The 19,539-nt window shown below is 41.1% G+C and overlaps 1 protein-coding gene across 2 annotated transcripts in view; it reads right to left on the reverse strand.

The window, feature by feature from the left end:
• Positions 1–19,539, reverse strand: part of AP1S3 (adaptor related protein complex 1 subunit sigma 3) — a 134,746-nt gene that overhangs the window by 49,950 nt on the left and 65,257 nt on the right. Inside the window, exons 4-5 of one of the 2 annotated variants that reach the window (XM_024243946.3) lie at positions 12,706–12,843; positions 2,497–6,239 (exon numbers count right to left, since the gene is read on the reverse strand). In XM_024243946.3, the coding sequence (XP_024099714.1) occupies positions 6,204–6,239; positions 12,706–12,843 (174 nt within the window). In that variant the 3' untranslated portion in view covers positions 2,497–6,203. Of the gene's footprint in view, positions 1–2,496; positions 6,240–12,705; positions 12,844–19,539 lie in introns of those variants that run through there. The other variant, XM_002812917.4, reaches the window with a different exon arrangement.

Here is a 19,539-nt window from a genome sequence, read left to right on the forward strand (position 1 = left end):
TTTATTGCACTTTAATTTTTCCATTTATTTTGCATACTAAAAAATGCAAATGACCTAAATTATTTTTTGAACTTAATTTCTGACTACAAATGTGTGTAACTCCCTCAGTTCTTTATTCTTTGCATTTCTATAGTCCTAAGTTTTACAGACATGTTTCCACCATAATAAAAAATTTTATTAAAACTGGAGGCTTCCCAAATTCAACAGATCCCCCCACAAAAAATAATAGTTTTTAAAAAGTTTAAGTCACTACTGATGCAGTATGAGCACTATCTTACTTGTGGAACCAAGTTCTTCATAATTCTCCTTTTTCTTTTTTCTTTTTTCTTTTTCTTTTTTTTTTTTTTTTTTTTGAGATGGGGTTTTGCTCTTGTTGCCTAGGCTGGAATGCAATGGCATGATCTCGGCTCACTGCAATCTCTGCCTCTGGGGCTCAAACAATTCTCCTGCCTCAGTCTCCCGAGTAGCTGGGATTACAGGCGCCCGCCACCACATCTGGCTAATTTTTGTATTTGTTTTTTGGTAGAGACAGGGTTTCACCATGTTGGCCAGGCTGGTCTCGAACACCTGACCTTGTGATCCACCTGCCTTGGCCTCCCAAAGTGCTGGGATTACAGGTGTGAGCCACTGCGCCTGGCCCGTAATTCTCCCTTTTCTTCAGCCTAAATGTCGTCTTCTCTTCAAAATGTCATCAAGTAAATCAATAGTATCAAGTAAATTACACTGGCATCTTTCTACTAAGCAAGCATTTCACACACAAGATTAAATAAAAGTTTAAAGAAGGGCAAGTATAATATAAGAAATAAAGTTTCCTAGAAGTTATAGCAGACTGGGTGTGGTGGCTGACGCCTGTAATCCCAGCACTTTGGGAGGCTGAGGTAGGAGGATTACTTGAGCCGAGGAGTTCAAGACCAGCCTGGGCAACATAGTGAGAGCTCATCTCTATTTTTTAATTTTTAAAAAAATGTTATAACAATATCAAGTATACCTCATAAAGCTGGTTATGAAGTCAGCTAACAATAGCAAAACCTCATGGAACTCACACAATTGCAGAACTGCTCATTTTACCAATCTGTGTGGAAATTTTCATCATTTTCCAAAGGAAAGAGAAAAAGTGCCACTTTTGAATAATATTATCACTGGATAGAGAACATGCAAAGACACGAAAATAATTCTAATCCAGAATGGTTACACTGTAAATAGATCATCTCAGGTTAATTGATCCTTGTTAGTTAGTAACTGTGAAACCCTGAAGAGAAATGCTTAAAACATTATTTATTCTGTAAAGCTGCAAAACAAACTAGTAAGCAAAATAGTAAATGAACACTTTAAGTGTTTATATTTAAGTTAAATATAATGGAAACACTGCGTAAGTTATGTGATAGCACAGATGCAAGGAAAAACTGCTGAGATTCAGTTAATGCATGAGCTTGTTCATGAAGAACTTATCAAAAGTTCTTGTGTAGGGCTGAATTCCACATTAAATGGTTCTATAAGAAGGTGAGTCTAACAAAGCCTGAGAAGGTCAGGCACGGTGGCTCATACCTGTAGTCCCAATACTTTGGGAGGCCAAGGTGGGAGGATCGCTTGAGCCCAGGAGTTCGAGATCAGCCTGGGAACTCAGGGAGAACGCCCCTCTTCCCCCGCTTCTCTAAAAAAGGTTTAAAAATTAGCCAGACATGGCAGTGCATGCCTGTAGTCTCAGCTATTTGGGAGGCTGTGGTGAGAGGATCCCTTAAACCCGGGAGTTCAAGGTTGAAGTGAGCCATGATTATGCCACTGCTCGCCAGCCTGGTCAACAGATCCAGACCTTGACTCAAAAAAAAAAAAAAAGGCGGCCCTAGATGTTACAGACCTTTCTGTTTTTAGCAATATGTGACAAAATAGATTATTTCTGCTTAATACCAAAGTACATGGTCTACTGGTAAACTTTTGTCAAGAGTTCAAATAAGAATTTTTAAAAAATTAATGGTTGTCCTTTGCAGATTATTGGAGAATATTTATTGGCTTGCTTTACTCATATTCCCCAGCATCTGAATGAACTTAATCAAAAATTTTCAGGGACCATTGTGAATAAGTACATTATCAGGTAAAATTTACCAGTAAAATGTATTGATTATAACTTAGGTGAAATTAAACGCAGTTCATCAATGATGTTTTGTAGGTATTATAACATGAATTCTAAAGAAGATGCTGGCTGGGCGCAGTCGCTCATGCCTGTAATCCCAGCATTTTGGGAGGTCGAGGTGGGCAGATCATTTGAGGTCAGGAGTTCAAGACCAGTCTGGCCAACATGGTGAAACCCCATCTCTACTAAAAACACAAAAATTAGCCAGGCATGTGGCGCATACCTGTAATCCCAGCTACTCAGGAGACTGAGACACAAGAATCGCTTGAACCCAGGGGCGGAGGTTGCAGTGAGCTGAGATCGCGCCACTGTACTCCAGCCTGAGCAACAGAGTGAGACTCTGTCTCAAAAAAGATTAGAACAATACATTTGACTAAAGCTTTATCATTATTTTAGGAGGTTTGATATGGAAAAAACAGTTTGAATCAAAAATCCGTTTGCTTTATCACAAGAACTGTCAACTTTACATTTGTTAATGAAAGAAAAGGAGCTGTCACTAGATTTTAAAAATGATCACATCATTAATTACGTGTAAAGAGATCAGATTACCAAAATGTAGGTGAATGATGAGAAAAGTCAGTAGGAGCAAAAGCAATAAATACTCTTCTCCCATTTGCTACCACTTACTTTTGAAGTTGCTTCTTGTTGGTAGGTACCAAGAAAATAAAGAGGTCATATTAAAGATATATCACCAGGAATTATGAGTAGCAATTTCAAACATAAAATCTGACCTAAAAAGAAGTATATTCATGAAAACACACCAAGTTCCTCATTAAAAAACGTTAAAACATTTTATTTTGAAAGTTTTATAGAAATTTAACATTTATTATCTTTCCTTTCCCTTGGTAGTTTGATGGTAATTATATAATATAAAGAAAACACAATGACTATTTTAGCCTAGACCCATGTAAGATGTCCCTAAAATCCCTCATATTTACCCCACTGTGCCATATAGATATGTTTACTTTCTTTCGTTCTTTTTTTTTTTTTTTTTTTTTGAGACAGAGTCTCACTCTGTCACCCGGGCTTCAGTGCAGTGGCGCAATCTCAGCTCACTGCAACCTCTGCCTCCCAGGTTCAAGCGATTCTCCTGCCTCAGCCTCCTGAGTAGCTGGCACTACAAGTATGCGCCACCACACTTGGCTAATTTTTGAATTTTTAGTAGAGACAGGGTTTCACCATATTGGCCAGGCTGGTCTCGAACTCCTGACCTCAGGTGATCTGCCGCCTTGACCTCCCAAAGTGCTGGGATTACAGGCGTGAGCCACCTCACCCGGACGAGATATATTTACTTTCTATGTGTCACATTGATTGAAGTCTGAGAAGCCCTGTCCATAGCTAGAGTGTCTAATATGGAATTATCCAGAACATGTGTAGTATAGTTGAATGAGGTTCAAGAGATACCTTTATCCAAATATGGTGACAAATTTCAAAAGAACTGGAAAAGCTCATATGGATTTACATGAGGTCCATCTTTACAAAATTGTATTGAAAAAATAAAGAATTCAGCCGGGTGCAGTGGCTTATGCCTGTAATCCCAGCACTTTGGAAGGCCAAGGCAGGCGAATCACCTAAGGTCGGGGTTCAAGACCAGCCTGACCAACATGGAGAAATCCCAACTCTACTAAAAATACAAAATTAGCCAGGCGTGGTGGCGCATGCCTGTAATCCCAGCTACTCGGGAGGCTGAGGTAGGAGAATCATTTGAACCCAGGAGATGGACGCTGCAGTGACCTGAGATCACAGCATTGCATTCTGGCCTGGGTGACAAGAAGCAAAACTCTGTCTAAAAAAAAATAGAAAGAAAGAAAAGAAAAGAAAAATAAAGAATTCTACCACATTAAAAAGTTAAACCACAAAACTGAAGGTTAGCTAAAGTAAACACAGTGATCAATCATACATGATAAACTTCAAGCTGATGCCATAATTGTAATTACATGGTAGCTTGAAGAAATATTGGATAGTAAAAGCCTAATGATTATTTTATATGCTAATCTGAGTTATTTCCTTTGAATAATGGTTATATTGAGGAATTGATGAATTTTTCCCTTTGTTCTCCTGCTTGCTTTGCTGTTTTCCCTAAATATGTCTGCTGAGATGAACTAAAGAGAACATTTTTCCATCGGGTTCTCTAAAAATCTACCAGATGGGATCTCCTAAAGAATCCAACAGGAAACACACTCTTCTAGGAAATCACTGGAGGTCCCAAACCACTCCAATATGAATGATACCAGACTTCAAAGCTAACATTGAAAATGCACAGGTAAAACATCAAATAGCAGGCAGCAAGACAGAATACTACAAGCTTTTACTTTTTCTTTTTTCTCTTGAGATGGAGTCTTGCTCTGTCGCCCGCCTGGAGTGCACTGATGTGATCTTGGCTCACTGCAACCTCTGCCTCCTGGGTTCAAGCCATTCCCCTGCCTCAGCCCCCTGAGTAGTTGGGATTACAGGCACCTGACACCACGCCAAGCTAATTTTTTTGTTTGTTTGAGATGAAGTCTCGCTCTGTCGCCCAGGCTGGAGTGCAGTGGCACAATCTCGGCTCACTGCAACTTCTGCCTCCCAGGTTCAAGTGATTCTCCTGCCTCAGCCTCCCAAGTAGCTGGGACTACAGGCACGCACCACCACACCTGGCTAATTTTTGTATTTTTAGTAGAGACGGGGTTTCACCCTGTTGGCCAGGATGGTCTGGATCTCTTGACCTTGTGATCCACCCACCTCTGCCTCCCAAAGTGCTGGGATTACAGGCGTGAGCCACCGTGCCCGGCCTTATTTTTGTATTTTTAGTAGAGATGGGGTTTCATCATATTGGCCAGGCTGCTCTCAAACTCCTGACCTCAAGTGATCCACCTGCCTCGGCCTCCCAAAGTGCTGGGATTACAGGTGTGAGCCACCACAACTGGCCTACAAGCTATTTCCCTGTAATATGTCTGATCGCTGTTAGGACCTGGTTATACAGAATTTTCATTCCAGGAAGCACAAATGTGATATATTTACAGTAATAATGGTCAGCAGCAAATCTTTTCTCTGGGGAGGAAAGGGTGAGAAAAGAAAAAAGGAGGAAAGGAATCTACCATATAGGCTGTGATAATCTTAAATGCTCTAAGTGAGCCATGTAATAAGTCTTCAAATGCATTAGAGATACATTAAAACATATTTGAAATGAAATTTCCAGCATCTAAGAGTGCTTGGAACATGAATTTTAAAAAATAGTAGCAATAATTATTATTGCTATTGTTATTAATTCTTATCATACTATTTTAGAATAATAAAGGAAGTCATAGATGCTGTATCTCTAGGTCTCTATAAACCTTAATAAATATATAGTTTGTAGAAAACCTTATTGGAATGTCCCTTATATTCAATTAAAAGATAAATTAAAACCTCAGTCAAGATAGCAGCTTCTAAGGCATCAAAAACACTTATTAAGTTCTATACTTTTTGGTTATTTTCTTAATCCCAATTCTGAAAAAAATAAATGAATTCAGCACATTAAAATCAGACACTTGGTATGTGAATTGCAGTTAACAGTACTATTAAGTGTATGAAAAATGTCTAGCATTACATATAAACTCTGCACTATTAACATAATTTTGAATTATTATACAATTTAAAAAACTAAACATTTAGAAAAAGTATTAATGACATCATATATACTTTACATTCAAAATCATGATTACAATATTGTTTCAACCTGTCAGTAGAGGATCAAATGCAAAAAAAAAAAAATTGCAGCTAATTTACCTAAACTAGCTTAAAAATATAACATGGAGTTAAAACATTACAAATATTGTCTGTTGGGTTAGGTGGTAGTTACTTTAAACATTTAGAGCTACAAGTACCCTATACAGTATAATACAAACACATAGTTTTTTTTCTGTTTTTTTTTAATAATACAGACACATAGTAATTATAAATATGTTAAACAACTTTAACTTTGTTAGTTAACAAAGAATCCCTTTAAATTATTTTTGGCATGGTGCCTGAGGCTCCATCAAAAAACCGGATGGGAGGCGTTGCTTATTTACAGCTTCATAACATGTAATGCTGGAGTCTTCAAGTAGATTTCCAGTTAAAATGTAGGCTTGTTCATGTATTCTTCCATTGTCTGAAAGTGAACAATAAATTAGAACAATTTTCTCTTTAAGTCACATCCTTCCGCAGACTGTGAAATCTTCTGCATTCTTTGATTTATTTGCCATTGTTGAAAACAAGTTGTCAAAAGGATACATGGATATAAAACCTTTGCATTCTAATCAAAGTTTGAGTATAATTTGTATGCACATCCATATGAGGCTGGAATTAAGTAACTTTCAACTGAGAAAAAGTTAAGCTTGATCATAAAGTGAATGTCTGATAAGAGAAATGCTTGGTCAGCACGGTGCTCATTTCTGTAATACCAGCACTTCGGAAGGCTGAGGTGGGCAGATCACCTGAGGTCAGCCTAGCCAACACGACAAAACCCCATCTCTATGAAAAACACAAAAATTAGCCGAGTGTGGTGGCATGCACCTGTATTCCCAACTACTCGGGAAGCTGAGGCAGGAGAATTGCTTGAACCGGGAGGCGGAGGTTGAAGTGAGCCAAGATTGCACAACTGCACTCCAGCCTGGGTGACAGACAGAGTGAGACTCTGTCTCAAAAACAAAACAAAAAAAGAGAGAGAGAGAGAAATGCTAAAGCAAAGTTGCCAAGATATCACTGTTGACTTAAGATAAACACGTTTGCTAAAATGATCAGGAGGACCACATCCAGGTACATGTATTAGAGAATTCTGAATTATATCTGTATAACATATGTATCATTACCTATATTGTGCAGAGCATCTTTATTATACATATTGTCAAGACAAAAAAGATAAACAGACCGAAATTCTTAAGAATTTCTTTACTTCTCTACCAAGTTCACAGGAAAAAATATATAATTTCTGCCATGTTTTCAAAGGCTTCCTCCCAAAGTATACAAATTATGTTTCTTTTTAAGTTCAGAGGTACATGTGCAGGTTTGTTATATAGGTAAACGTGTGTCATGGGGATTTGTTATACAGATGATGATTTCATCATCCAGGTATTAAGCCTAGGACCCATTAGTTATTTTTCCTGATGCTCTCCCTCTTCCCACCCTCCACCCTCTGAAAGGCTCCAGTGTATGTTGTTCCCTTCTATGTGTCCATGTGTTCTCATCATTTAGCTCCCACTTTTAAGTGAGAACATGCGGCATTGGGTTTTCTGTCCCTGTACTAGTTTGCTCAGAATAATGGCTTCCAGCTCCATCCATGTCCCTGCAAAGGACATGATCTCATTCTTTTCATACTGCCCATCAGTTACTAAGTTTGCTAACATGCCCCAAAGCCATAATATTTTTTTTCAGCATTAAAAAAAAAAATGTTTGAACAGACTCACAATTACAGGTAGAGTTCAAAGTTAACAGTGGTGTTGCAGGTTCTATACCATGCAAGACAGATGGGCTTTCTCTCGCACGCTCTCCTACTTTAAACATATATATTTGTGTCACACCAGGGCCCCAAGATGAATCAATAAGAAAGCTCGAGAAGACAAAAAGTCAACCTGCCTCTTTCGTTTGAGTCACAATCTGCTCATCTAGCAATCCAAGTTCAACTTGTTCTTAAACTTAAACTCCAGGGTATATGATTCATAAGAACCTGCCGGGAAATACGCTGACTGACATGGGCTGAAGAGACAAAGGCTGCTGGCCGAGCAAGATTGCTCAGGAGATACCAGGGCTAGAAATCTGCCCTTACCTTCAAAAGAGGTTTTCTAACTGGTTTTCACCAACTCTATCTAGAATTCCAGAGTTCCTCTGCCGAAAAACATTTCTGTTCAGTCATCCACATTTACTCAACAAAGCTCTCACCTCCTAAGTGGGCATTGGCCGAGACAGCCCCGTACCCCTCTACCCCTCTACAGATGCTGCCCGTGGGGTCTTTTAACTTAGCAGAGGGTTCATACAGGTCACTGGGCCATGCTGGTTTTATGGAATCTAGAGTTTACACCATTTAAAGGGGAATACAAAGTTACAAATATAAAATCAGGTATAAAGTGTACTTAGAATGAGAAAAGAAATGACCACAGATTATGAACTTTGAAGATGACAAATATCACAAAATAAAAAACGGTTGCATGTTATTTTCATTAATTAATTGCTTGGCACTCCTCCATCATATATCATATTGTATGGCTATGTACTTTTTGCAGTTAAAATATCTTATTTTTGCAAAGTGGACAAAAACCCATGACCAGATGAGGGCATTGCTAGGCCCTGCCTGTAGCCTCGAGAGGGGCCTGGAGTTGACACTTTCCTGTCACTGTAGTTCAGTGGCCTCTAGTCATTGGCACTGCTCACATCACCAGATGACTCAGTCTGCTAAACACCACACCGGCTGCCCTGTCTGAGCTGAGCCAGGCTGTTACTCAAGCTATGTAAATCAATAAGGTAAAAGTTGGCATTTTCTTGAGCTTGCCACTTTAAAGGTTTGGGGCAGACTTTTAGAGCTGGCAGAACCTTAGTTGCCCTTACCTTCGCAAGACAGGAGCTGGAGTCCGTATCTTGGGGTCTCTTCTGGATACATCTAGCTCTGTGGTGTTTCTTATACATATAGCACAGTGTATGTTACGACCGCCTACTGCTTTGTGGTTTGGCTTAGCAGTTAACATGGTTTACGCTTTTAAGGGTGACAGTGTTGGGGTGCACCTAGCAGTTTCGCCTGCATCCACACGAGGGCACATGGTATCCTATTGCTCATGAGATACAATCTAACCCTCCCCTTCGTTTTTTTGAGACAGGGTCTCACTCTGTCACCCAGGCTGGAGTGCAGTGGTGCAATTACCGCTCACTGCAGTCTCGACCTCTTGGGCTCAAGTGATCCTTTCACCTTAGCCTTCCAAGTAGCTGGAATTACAGGTGCACACCACCACACCTGGCTAATTTTATTACTTTGTGTGGAGACAAGGTTCTTACTGTGTTGCCTAGGCTGGTCTCAAAACTCCTAGGCTCAAGCGGTCCTTCTGCATCAGCCTTCTGAGTAGCTGGGATTACAGGTGCACACCACCACACCTGGCTAATTTTATCATTTTTTTGTAGAGCCAAGGTTCTCACTATGATGCCTAGGCTGATCTCAAACTCTTGACTTAAGCAGTCTTCCTGCCTGGGAATCCCAAGGTGCTGGGAACACAGGCATGAGCCATCGCACCTGGCCTTGAGCCTCCCTTGTTGGCAGGCTGTTAGTCGGGGTAAAATATCTACTGCTTGTTGCTCCCACATATTGCAAGTCCTGTGGTTAATGACCACTATCGCCTTTGGGAGTTTCATTTTCTTTTCTTTTTTAAAGACAGAGTCTCACTCTGTTGCCCAGGCTGGAGTGCAGTGGCATGATCTCGGCTCACTGCAACATCCACCCCCCGGGTTCAAGCGATTCTCCTGCCTCAGCCTCCTGAGTAGCTGGGATTACAGATGCCCACCACCGCACCTGGCTAATTTTTGTATTTTTAGTAGGGACGGGGTTTCACCATCTTGGCCAGGCTGGTCTAGAACTCCTGACCTCGTGATCCACCCGCCTCGGCCCGAAGTGCTGGGATTATAGGTATGAGCCACTGAGCCCAGCATTTTTTTTTTTTTTTTTGAGATGGAGTCTTGCTCTGTCACCCAGGCTGGAGTACAGTGATGGAATCTCGGCTAACTGTAATCTCTGCCTTCTGGGTGCAAGTGATTCTCCTGCCTCAGCCTCCCAAGTAGCTGGGGTTACAGATGTGCACCACCACACCTGGCTAATCTTTGTATTTTTAGTAGGGATGGGGTTTTGCCATGTTGGCTAGGCTGGCCTCGAACTCGTGACCTCAAGTGATCCGCCCGCCTCAGCCTCCCACAGTGTTGGGCTTACAGACATAAGCCACCACGCCCAGCCAGAGGGTTTAATTTTCCTTCTAATAACTTTGTGCCATTGTCCACGTTGTTGTTACCCCCAAATAAGTATTCCCAACCAAGTAAACAGTTCCTTTCTTTTCCTCTTATCAACACCTAGCCACCACACACTCAGAATAAGCTTTGAGCATTTGGAGATTTGAGGCTATGTCTTCTTACTAAATCTGCAGGCAGGTGTAGCTTTTTAAAAGTTATTATTATTCTAAGAAACTGTTATTAAGTAGGAGCTAGAGAAAAGTCTTAGGGGCTACTGAAGATTGACAGCTGTTCTCACAGCTAAAGCAATGTCACAAAGTCCTCCCTTAATCTTCAGTAACTACAAATATATGATCGGGTCCAAAGGACAGGAAGAAAAAAGCAGTAATTGTTTTCCTTTATGAAAGTATATTATTGGCTCCTATCCAGTTTAAACTTCTTAAGCAGGCAAGATATGCAAAGTCAATTCTTCAACAAGCTCCCCAAAATATTCACTGACTTCACTGAATACCAGAGCCCAAGAGAACGCTAATAACACTCTGTATTTGGCAAGTGTTGTTAGCGCAACAGAAGAGACTGAGAGGGTGGCCATGACATTGCCTGCTCACAATAGGGACACCAGGGCTAAATGCAAGGTCCCCTGAGACCTACCCATCAAGCCCCTCCACTCAGTCACCAGGAACATGAACTACCAATTAGCGTTTAATTGTGAAAGAGCTCACTCTTGAAATACCTACTTCCTAGATTTAAATAGAACTAGCAACACCAGATTTATGACAACCTTTTTAAAACATTTCCTAATTTGAGAGGATTTCAAATTAACCCAGGTGTGTCTTGGCCCCCAATTCAGCTTTAATTACTGAAGTGCCAAAGACCCCATTAAAAAGTCTGTTTCTCCTGTAAGGAGACTCCACAGTCAGGACCCTGAGGTCCTGAAGTTAAAGAAAACCTCCACCCCTCCGCCTGCCCCCAACTCCCAGCGTATTTTATGAAACACTGTTTTGTGAAATTTCCAAACCACTGATTTCTCAAATACCTTGTAAAATTTTCCTCCCTGTGGCATTTGGAGACAGCCAAATCAACATCAGAGAGTTTAGATGCACTTTTTGAGGTCAGACACCTCTGGTAATGAATGCATTGGCCTTCTAATAGGCACACGCAGCTGCTTACGGCACCCACTCAAATAGATGTTTTCCTCCACATCCATTCACTAGAGGACTGATTCTCTGGCTGGGCGGGAGCAAGTAATCAGCCTAAAGATGCACCAAAACAGTTGCTGGGAATTCATACTTAATGGTGTTTTGTTAATTTAATCACCCTCTTCCAAATAGCAGAAAAAAATAGCTTTAATGCCAGTTTTACTTACTTATTTATTTATTTATTTATTTATTTATTTTGAGATGGAGTCTCGCTCTGTCACCCAGGTGGTGCTATCTCAGCTCACTGCAACCTCCGCCTCCCGGGTTCCAGTGGTTCTACTGCCTCAGCCTCCCAAGTAGCTGGGATTACAGGCACACATCCCCATGCCCAGCTAATTTTTGTGTTCTTAGTAGAGATGGGGTTTCACCACGTTGGCCAGGCTGGTCTTGAACTCCTAGCCTCAAGTGATCTGCCTGCCTCGGCCTCCCAAAGTGCTGGGATTACAGGAGTGAGCCACTGCATCCGGCCAAATGCCAATTTTAAAAAGGTGCTTTACAATGCTCTGGATCCTCTTGACCTGCTTATTTGAAAACAGGAAGATGGGAAGACCCACTGAGGCTGTGGGAAGAATCATCTAGAGGTGGCAGGGCTGGGATGGAACCCAGCCCCTCAGAGCATCTCATCTGGGAGGGCAGAGGTCAGTGGGGTGAAGTGCTCTTTCTCACAGTGTCCTGGGAGGAATGGAGAGACTGATGTAGGTAAGTTCCCTGAGGAGGTATGATACAAATCTGTGCTGCTTCTAAAAGAACATTCCCACTTTATTTTATATAGAAATCCGAGAGTCCAGGGCAGTACCAAATGGATGCTTCCGGGCCCATTTATACCTTGGCAAGCAAACCACGGTGTTCCCAATTTCTTTATGCAAACAGGAGCACACATACAGCCTTCCCAAAAGGTGTAAGAAATTTTAATTAAAATGATAAATGCCATGCTCAATAATAAAGCTTTAATATCCCTGGCAAACAAAATAACAATGTACTGCTATTCTCCTTTCCCAGGGCAGCATAGTTATTTTAATGAAAGTCTTTTTACACATCTCATAAAATTATTCTTGAAATGAATAGCACTAAGTAGTTGATACCTTTTTGGCAGTGAAGGACTCTTGCACTCCAAAGCTCAGCCAAATGTGAAGAGCAAAGACTCTAAAGCCCAATTGCCTGGGTTCAAATCTCTATTCCACACTTCCTAGTGGAATAGAGAAATTTCACACTTCCTGTGTGAAATTGAGCAGGTCATTTAACCTCTTGGTGTCTCAGTTTACTCATCTATAAAGTGGGAGTAACAATACCACCTACCTTTTCGAGTTGCTGTGAGGATTAAATAAGCTAATACACATAAATAGTTTAGAAACTGTACCCAGCACAGCGTAAGTACTCAATAAGTCTTGGTTAATATTATAATTATTAACACTATCATCATCATCATCAACTTTCTCCCATGGTTTGGGAAACCGTACTGACCTCCTGTAACATATCAGAGTCTTCAATGGCTTTGACAGCAATTTTCTTGGATGTTTCCTGAATTTCTCCACCTATTATAAACTCGTCCAGGATGAAATAAGCCTTTTCAAAATTAAAGATAATATCCAGCTCGCAGACCTGGTGGGACAAAAACAAATGTTTTGATAAACTTGCAGTTGTATCAGGGGAAACATCTGCCCGAATCTCGAGCTTTTTCAGTTTGCACTCATGTGGCGTACCAAAAATAAAAATATCAGATGGCATTTTAAGGACAGAAAAAAAGAACAGGGAATGCCAGGCCTTAATAAATGTATGCCACATTCTATTAAAGCAAAGCACATCCTTAGATAATAATGTTTTGTGTTACAACAGGAAATTTGAGGCTCAGTAAGGGAATGAGGCCACTCGGCTCCTCTTCCTATCTGCACCAAGAAAACTGAGCCCCAGCTGCATTCCAGGCAGGAGGGCAGAGCTTTGTTTCTCCTGCTGTCTGCTCTGTAAATCTTGGCTTCTAGCTTTAGAACTCTCTCAGAAACTAATTCTTCAGAGGAAAATTAGCTCAACTGTGCTAATTTTTCTCAAAATTATGTCACAGCCAGTGGTTCTCAAACTCATTACAAAGGCTCATTAAAACACCCTGGTGCTACGGCCCACCCCTAGAGTTTATGACTCAGGAGGTCTAGATAAGAACTGAGAATCTGCACTTTTAACAGGTTCCCAGGTGATGCTGAGGCCGCTGGATTGGGGGATTTCACATCCAGAACCCCTGGCACGGATCAAAGCAGAGTCTGATAGATTTTGGTGTTTATTTAAGTGTAGCAAGTATGGCAAGATCACTCCCATCATCCAAATAAAGCTCATTTCCCGTACTCACACACCATCCTTGCTGTCTTACTCCCTACTTATTCCTCTACTCACTGACACCTTCTCTTTCCGTACCATACCCCACCCACCCAACTGAAGCTGTTCTCTTGAAACTCTGCTCATTGAGTCTCCAGATTGCATAAATGTCTTCCTTTGGGAAGTGTCTGTTCATATCCTTCGCCCACTTTTTGATGGGGTTGTTTTTTTTCTTGTACGTTTGTTTAAGTTCTTTGTAGATTCTGGATATTAGCCCTTTGTCAGATGGATAGATTGCAAAAGTTTTCTCCCATTCTGTAGGTTACCTGTTCACTCTGATGATAGTTTCTTTTGCTGTGCAGAAGCTCTTTAGTTTAATTGGATCCCATTTGCCTATTTTAGCTTTTGTCACTAGTCATTAGAAAAATGCAAATCAAAAACTACAATGAGATACCATCTCACACCAGTTAGAATGGCGATCATTAAAAAGTCAGGAAACAACAGATGCTGGAGAGGATGTGGAGAAATAGGAATGCTTTTACACTGTTGGTGGGAGTGTAAATTAGTTCAACCATTGTGGAAGATAGTGTGGCGATTCCTCAAGGATCTAGAACCAGAAGTACCATTTGACCCAGCAAGCCCATTACTGGGTATATACCAAAGGATTATAAATCATTCTACTATAAAGACACATGCACATGTATGTTTATTGCAGCACTGTTCATAGTAGTAAAGACTTGGAACCAACCCAAATGCCCATCAATGATAGACTGGATAAATAAAATGTGGCACATATACACCATGGAATACTATGCAGCCATAAAAAATGATGAGTTCATGTCCTTTGCAGGGATGTGGATGAAGCTGGAAACCATCATTCTCAGCAAACTAACACAAGAACAGAAAACCAAACACTGCATGTTCTCACTCATAAGTAGGAGTTGAACAATGAGAACACATGGACACAGGGAGGAGAACATCACATACTGGAGTGTGTCGGGGGTGGGGGGCAAAATACCTAATGTAGATGGCAGGTTGATGGGTGCAGCAAACCACCATGGCACATGTATACCTATGTAACAAACCTGCACGTTCTGTGCATGTATTCCAGAACTTAAAGTATAATTTAAAAAAAAGGGAGGAAGAAAAAAAAAGAAAGAAAGTCTCCAGACCTCCCCAACGTTTACCTCTCAGCCTCATGTGGTACTCTTCACCAATCTCTGTTCCTTGAAAATCTCTTCTCCCTTGCTCCCCTGATTTTGGCAATACCACTTAATGCCTGTTTTTCTTGTCTATCTCTGATAATTCCTTCTCAGACTCCTTGGATAATTTATCTCCGTCCTACCCTGCATTTGTTTAAGAAGTATTTAAGGTGTGCCTAGCACATATCAATCAACAGAACAGACAAACATCTCTGCTGCATGTTGCTTATATTCTAGCCATCCATCTTCTGCTTGAATATTCATGTTCCTCAAGGGAGCCTCTTCTCTTCGCAAAATGCGTATTCTCCTGGACAATCTTGCTGACTCTCTACAGCTGTGTCTAGCATGCAGGTAGCTCAACAAACCTAGACGACTAGCCCTGATCTCCCTCTGGGCCATTAGTCCAATATTTTCCCCCACTAACTAGACATTTTTACCTGCCTATTCCTCAATCCATGTCACCATGTCCCAAACTGATATCAAGATTATTCTTTTTCCTTTAGTCCCTATTTTGCTTAGTAGTTGCAACCTCTAATTGCTCCATCTAATTCATTTTAGGGTTCAACCAACATACTTCCCCTTCCCCACTCATTCCTTTCCCTCCCTTGATCTCATCCCTCTGGATTTGGTCATCAGTTTCTACTGATTCTATTGTCTAAATAAGTCCCTACCCTTCCTCTCTTCTCTGCTTTCACAGCTGCTGCTCAGGCCTACAGCACTTCTCCATCAGGCCACTGCAATGACCTTCCAGGTGGCGGCTGTGCCTGCTCAAAGCCATTGACCACTAATGCTTTGCTAAAATGCTGATCTTGTGCCTCTCCAGTGTAAGGTCTTCAGGACAAAGGCATATAGGAATCTTTACCAGCCTGGGCCCTGCTGTCTGATTTCCTCTGCCAGTGCTTATCCACGCATCTGACACACATGCCACAAACGCACAATGTCACGGTGCTTTTTTGTGCCTTTGCCTTCTGCACATTCCAACAATTCTTGGATTGTGTCCCCAAATGTCCTTTTCTTTATTCTCCTGCTGGCAAAACCAAGCTCATTTCTTCAAGGCCAAATTCAAAAGTCAGGCACGCGGCGATTCCTCACATCCCCTTTCTCCCATTCAGATTTCACGTCACTTCCTGTGGGTTGTCACCTACATCTTCTGTGCACTAGTTTATGCATATTGATTACTAATCACTCCCCCGTACTATGAGTTCAGGGCAGAAACTTTGCCTTCATCATCTTTATATCCCTGGTTTCTGGCACATTGTGAGACACAAAAAATGCTTGTAAGATAAATGAATGAGCAAGTTTAAGTACAGGCCTTGTCTGAGCATGGTGGCTTACGCCTGTAATCCCAGCACTTTGGGAGGCTGAGGCAGGCAGATCACTTGAGGTCAAGAGTTCAAGACCAGCCTGGCCAACATGGTGAAACCTTGTCTTTACTAAAAATACAAAAATTAGCCAGGCATGATGGTGCACGACTGTAATCCCAGCTACTCAGGAGGCTGAGGCAGAAGAACCACTTGAACCCAGGAGGCAGAGGTTGCAGTGAGCCAAAATCATGCCACTGCACTCCAGCCTGGGTGACAGAGCAAGACTCCTTCTCAAAAAATAAAAATAAATAAATACAGGCCTTGTTTCTAATATGCTAGAGATTAATGGCATCCCAGATACAATTCTATGGTTGTACTGAATGCTATAACTTTGCATGAAATAGATGTCAATATTTTAGCAAATTCCCCCATATATTTACAAGTTAGGTCAATAAACTAGCAAACTTCACAAGGAATATGGTTTAAGTTGACACATCCAAATGAATCCAACTTCTATACAGAATTACCATGGCATACTGGGGGTATATCATAGTTTATTTAAGCAGTTCCTTTATGGATATGGGCAGATTTTGGGCTGTTTCCACTTTTTATTCTAAATGTTGCTGCCATAATTTTTGTTGTTATTGTACACTAATTTGAGTATAGCGTAGGAATAAATTCCTTGGGGAATTGTTGGGTCAAAGGATTTGTATATTTAAAATTGATAAATACTAAAATGTGGTCCTCCAAAGTAGTCTATAAAACTTAAAAGTTTCACTAACAGTAGGAGTGATTACCTATTTATGCCATCTCCAGCAATGGATAGTCTCTAAATTTTCAGATGAACATTAATTAAATTTGCATTTCCCTGCTTATTAGTGAGACTGTACATCTTATTAGATGTGCACTGGCCTTTTCCATTTCTTGCCTTGTCTACAAATTGCTTCTTTAATACTTTGTTTTTGTCTATTGTAATATTTGTCTTAGAAATCTGAATGATTCTTTCGGTGTCACAGATACTGTCTCCTTTCCCTGCTGTTGTATATGTTGCAAGCATTTTCTATGTAGAAGCTGAAAAGATTAAGGTAGATTTACATGCACAAATATGGCAAGAGCTCTAAGATAGACTTGTAAGGGAGAAAAAAAAGAAAGTTGCAGAATAATATGCAGAATGCAATCCCATTTTTAAAAACTGTATATGTTTAGAGGGATATGTAAAAATATGCATCATTTTTGCAGTTTTAAACAATAGAAAGAAACAAAAAGAAATCACAATAGATCAGACATCCATGCACATGAAAGAAGATATGAGAAGTAAGCAGTTACCAGAGGTCAGAAAAGGCAGAGGTCAGGAGTTATAGTAGCAAGCTGAGGAACCTCAGAGTTCAAGGCAGGCGTAGACCAGGAATCCAAGACAGACAGGAGCCTCATTAGGAGAAACCAGCATTTAAAATCCTGCAAAGTGAACCTGACAGATACTAATGAAAATTCTCTAGGAACTTCTTATACCCCACTTTGATGCATCCCCAGGTCTGGGTCCTCCAGCAGCCATGGGGAATTAATTTACTGTACTAGTTTCAAGGGATAAGGGTAAGGTCAGGTGGTATGCAGAGTTAGAGACACAATACACACACACACACACACCTTGATATACAGTTACTATCTTTAGCTCTGAAGAGAAATGAATATGCAAGTTCCCTAGGCATTATAGAGAATGTTACAACTGAGCAACCATTTCACATACAGCAACTCAAAAGTGCTATCCTATGGTTATTCTTTGAGTCTACTGCCATCTGAGAATGAGAGAAAACATCCAGGAAGACCCTTAGACCAGTTCATTTTTTTTTTTTTTTTTTTTGGACAGTCTTACTCAGTCTCCCAGGCTGGAGTGCAGCGGAGTCATCTCAGCTCACTGCAACCTCCGCCTCCTGGCTTCAAACAATTCTTCCACCTCAGCCTCCCGAGTAGCTGCGATTACAGGCATATGCCACCATGCCTGGCTAATATTTTTATTTTTATTTTTAGTAGAGACAGGGTTTCACCATGTTGGCCAGGCTGCTCTTGAACTCCTGACCCTAAGTGATCCCCTCCTTGGCCTCCCAAGGTGCTGGGATTACAGGCATGAGCCACCGTTCCCAGTCCCAATTCAGGTTTCTGAAGCTACTGCCTAATTACTCATGCCTGTAATCCCAGCACTTTGGGGGGACTGAGGTGGGCTGATCATTTGAGGTCAAGAGTTCGAGACCAGACTGGGCAACATGGTGAGACCCTGTCTCTACTAAACATACAAAAAATTAGCCAGGCATGGTGGCACATGCCTGTAATCCCAACTACTCGGGAGGCTGAGGCAGGAGAATCGCTTGAAACCAGGAAGCAGAGGTTGCAGTGAGCCAAGATTGCGCCACTGCACTCCAACCTGGGCAATGGAGTAAGACTCCGTCTCAGGAAAAAGAAACAAAATAAAATAAAATAAAATAATAAATTCCACCTTGAGGTTGTCCTAATACAACAAAAATATGTCCTTGATGCTCAAGTGACTCCACGCCTTCTAATTATGCAAATACCCCTGGCTTCTTCCTCCCTCACCATGTTAATAAACACATGAGCCTCTTTATTTTCTCGTGTATCTAGATTCTGAATAAAGCTTTAAAAAGATAGAAACTATCATTTAACTTTATCTTCAATGTCCTAGCCTTGTGCTTTACTGTAGTTTGGCTTAAGGTTCTTTTCTTACAGCAGAATTCATGGTGCAGTGAGATGATTTCTGGCATTTCACCAATTGAATCCTTTTGGACAGAATCTAACAAGCACATGTACTTATTAAATTATGCTCTAAAGTAAATACAAAAAGTTTCAAGTTACATGCAGCAAATGCTTCAAATAATAGTAAACTATATAAGTACCATAAAGCTATATATAAAATAAGAATAGGCCGGGCACAGTGGCTCACACCTGTAATCCCAACACTTTGGGAGGCCGAGGTGGGTGGATCACCTGAGGCCAGGAGTTTGAGAACAGCCTGGCCAGCATGGCGAAACCCCATCTCTACCAAAAATACAAAAATTAGCCAGGCATGGTGGCACGTGCCTGTAATCCCAGCTACTAGGGAGGCTGAGGCAGGAGAATCACTTGAACCCGGGAGGCGGAAGTTGCAGTGAGCCAAGACCGCGCCACGTGCCTGTAATCCCAGCTACTAGGGAGATTGAGGCAGGAGAATCACTTGAACCCGGGAGGCGGAAGTTGCAGTGAGCCAAGACCGCACCACTGCACTCCAGCCTGGGCAATGAGAGCAAGACTCCATCTCAAAAAGATAAATAAATAAAATAAAACAAGAATAATTATAATGCAATGTTCAACTATATAGCAATGAATAGTTTATTAAGTATTGCTATCACGCCATCTCTTTGCCCCTCCCAGCAGCCCTATAAGGTTAGCAAAGTAAACACTTCTCTTAACCTTTTTGAGGGTCATTTTTCTCATCTGCAAAA

This window comes from Pongo abelii, chromosome 11 (assembly GCF_028885655.2).
Source record: "Pongo abelii isolate AG06213 chromosome 11, NHGRI_mPonAbe1-v2.0_pri, whole genome shotgun sequence".
Taxonomy (NCBI): Eukaryota; Metazoa; Chordata; class Mammalia; order Primates; family Hominidae; genus Pongo; species Pongo abelii.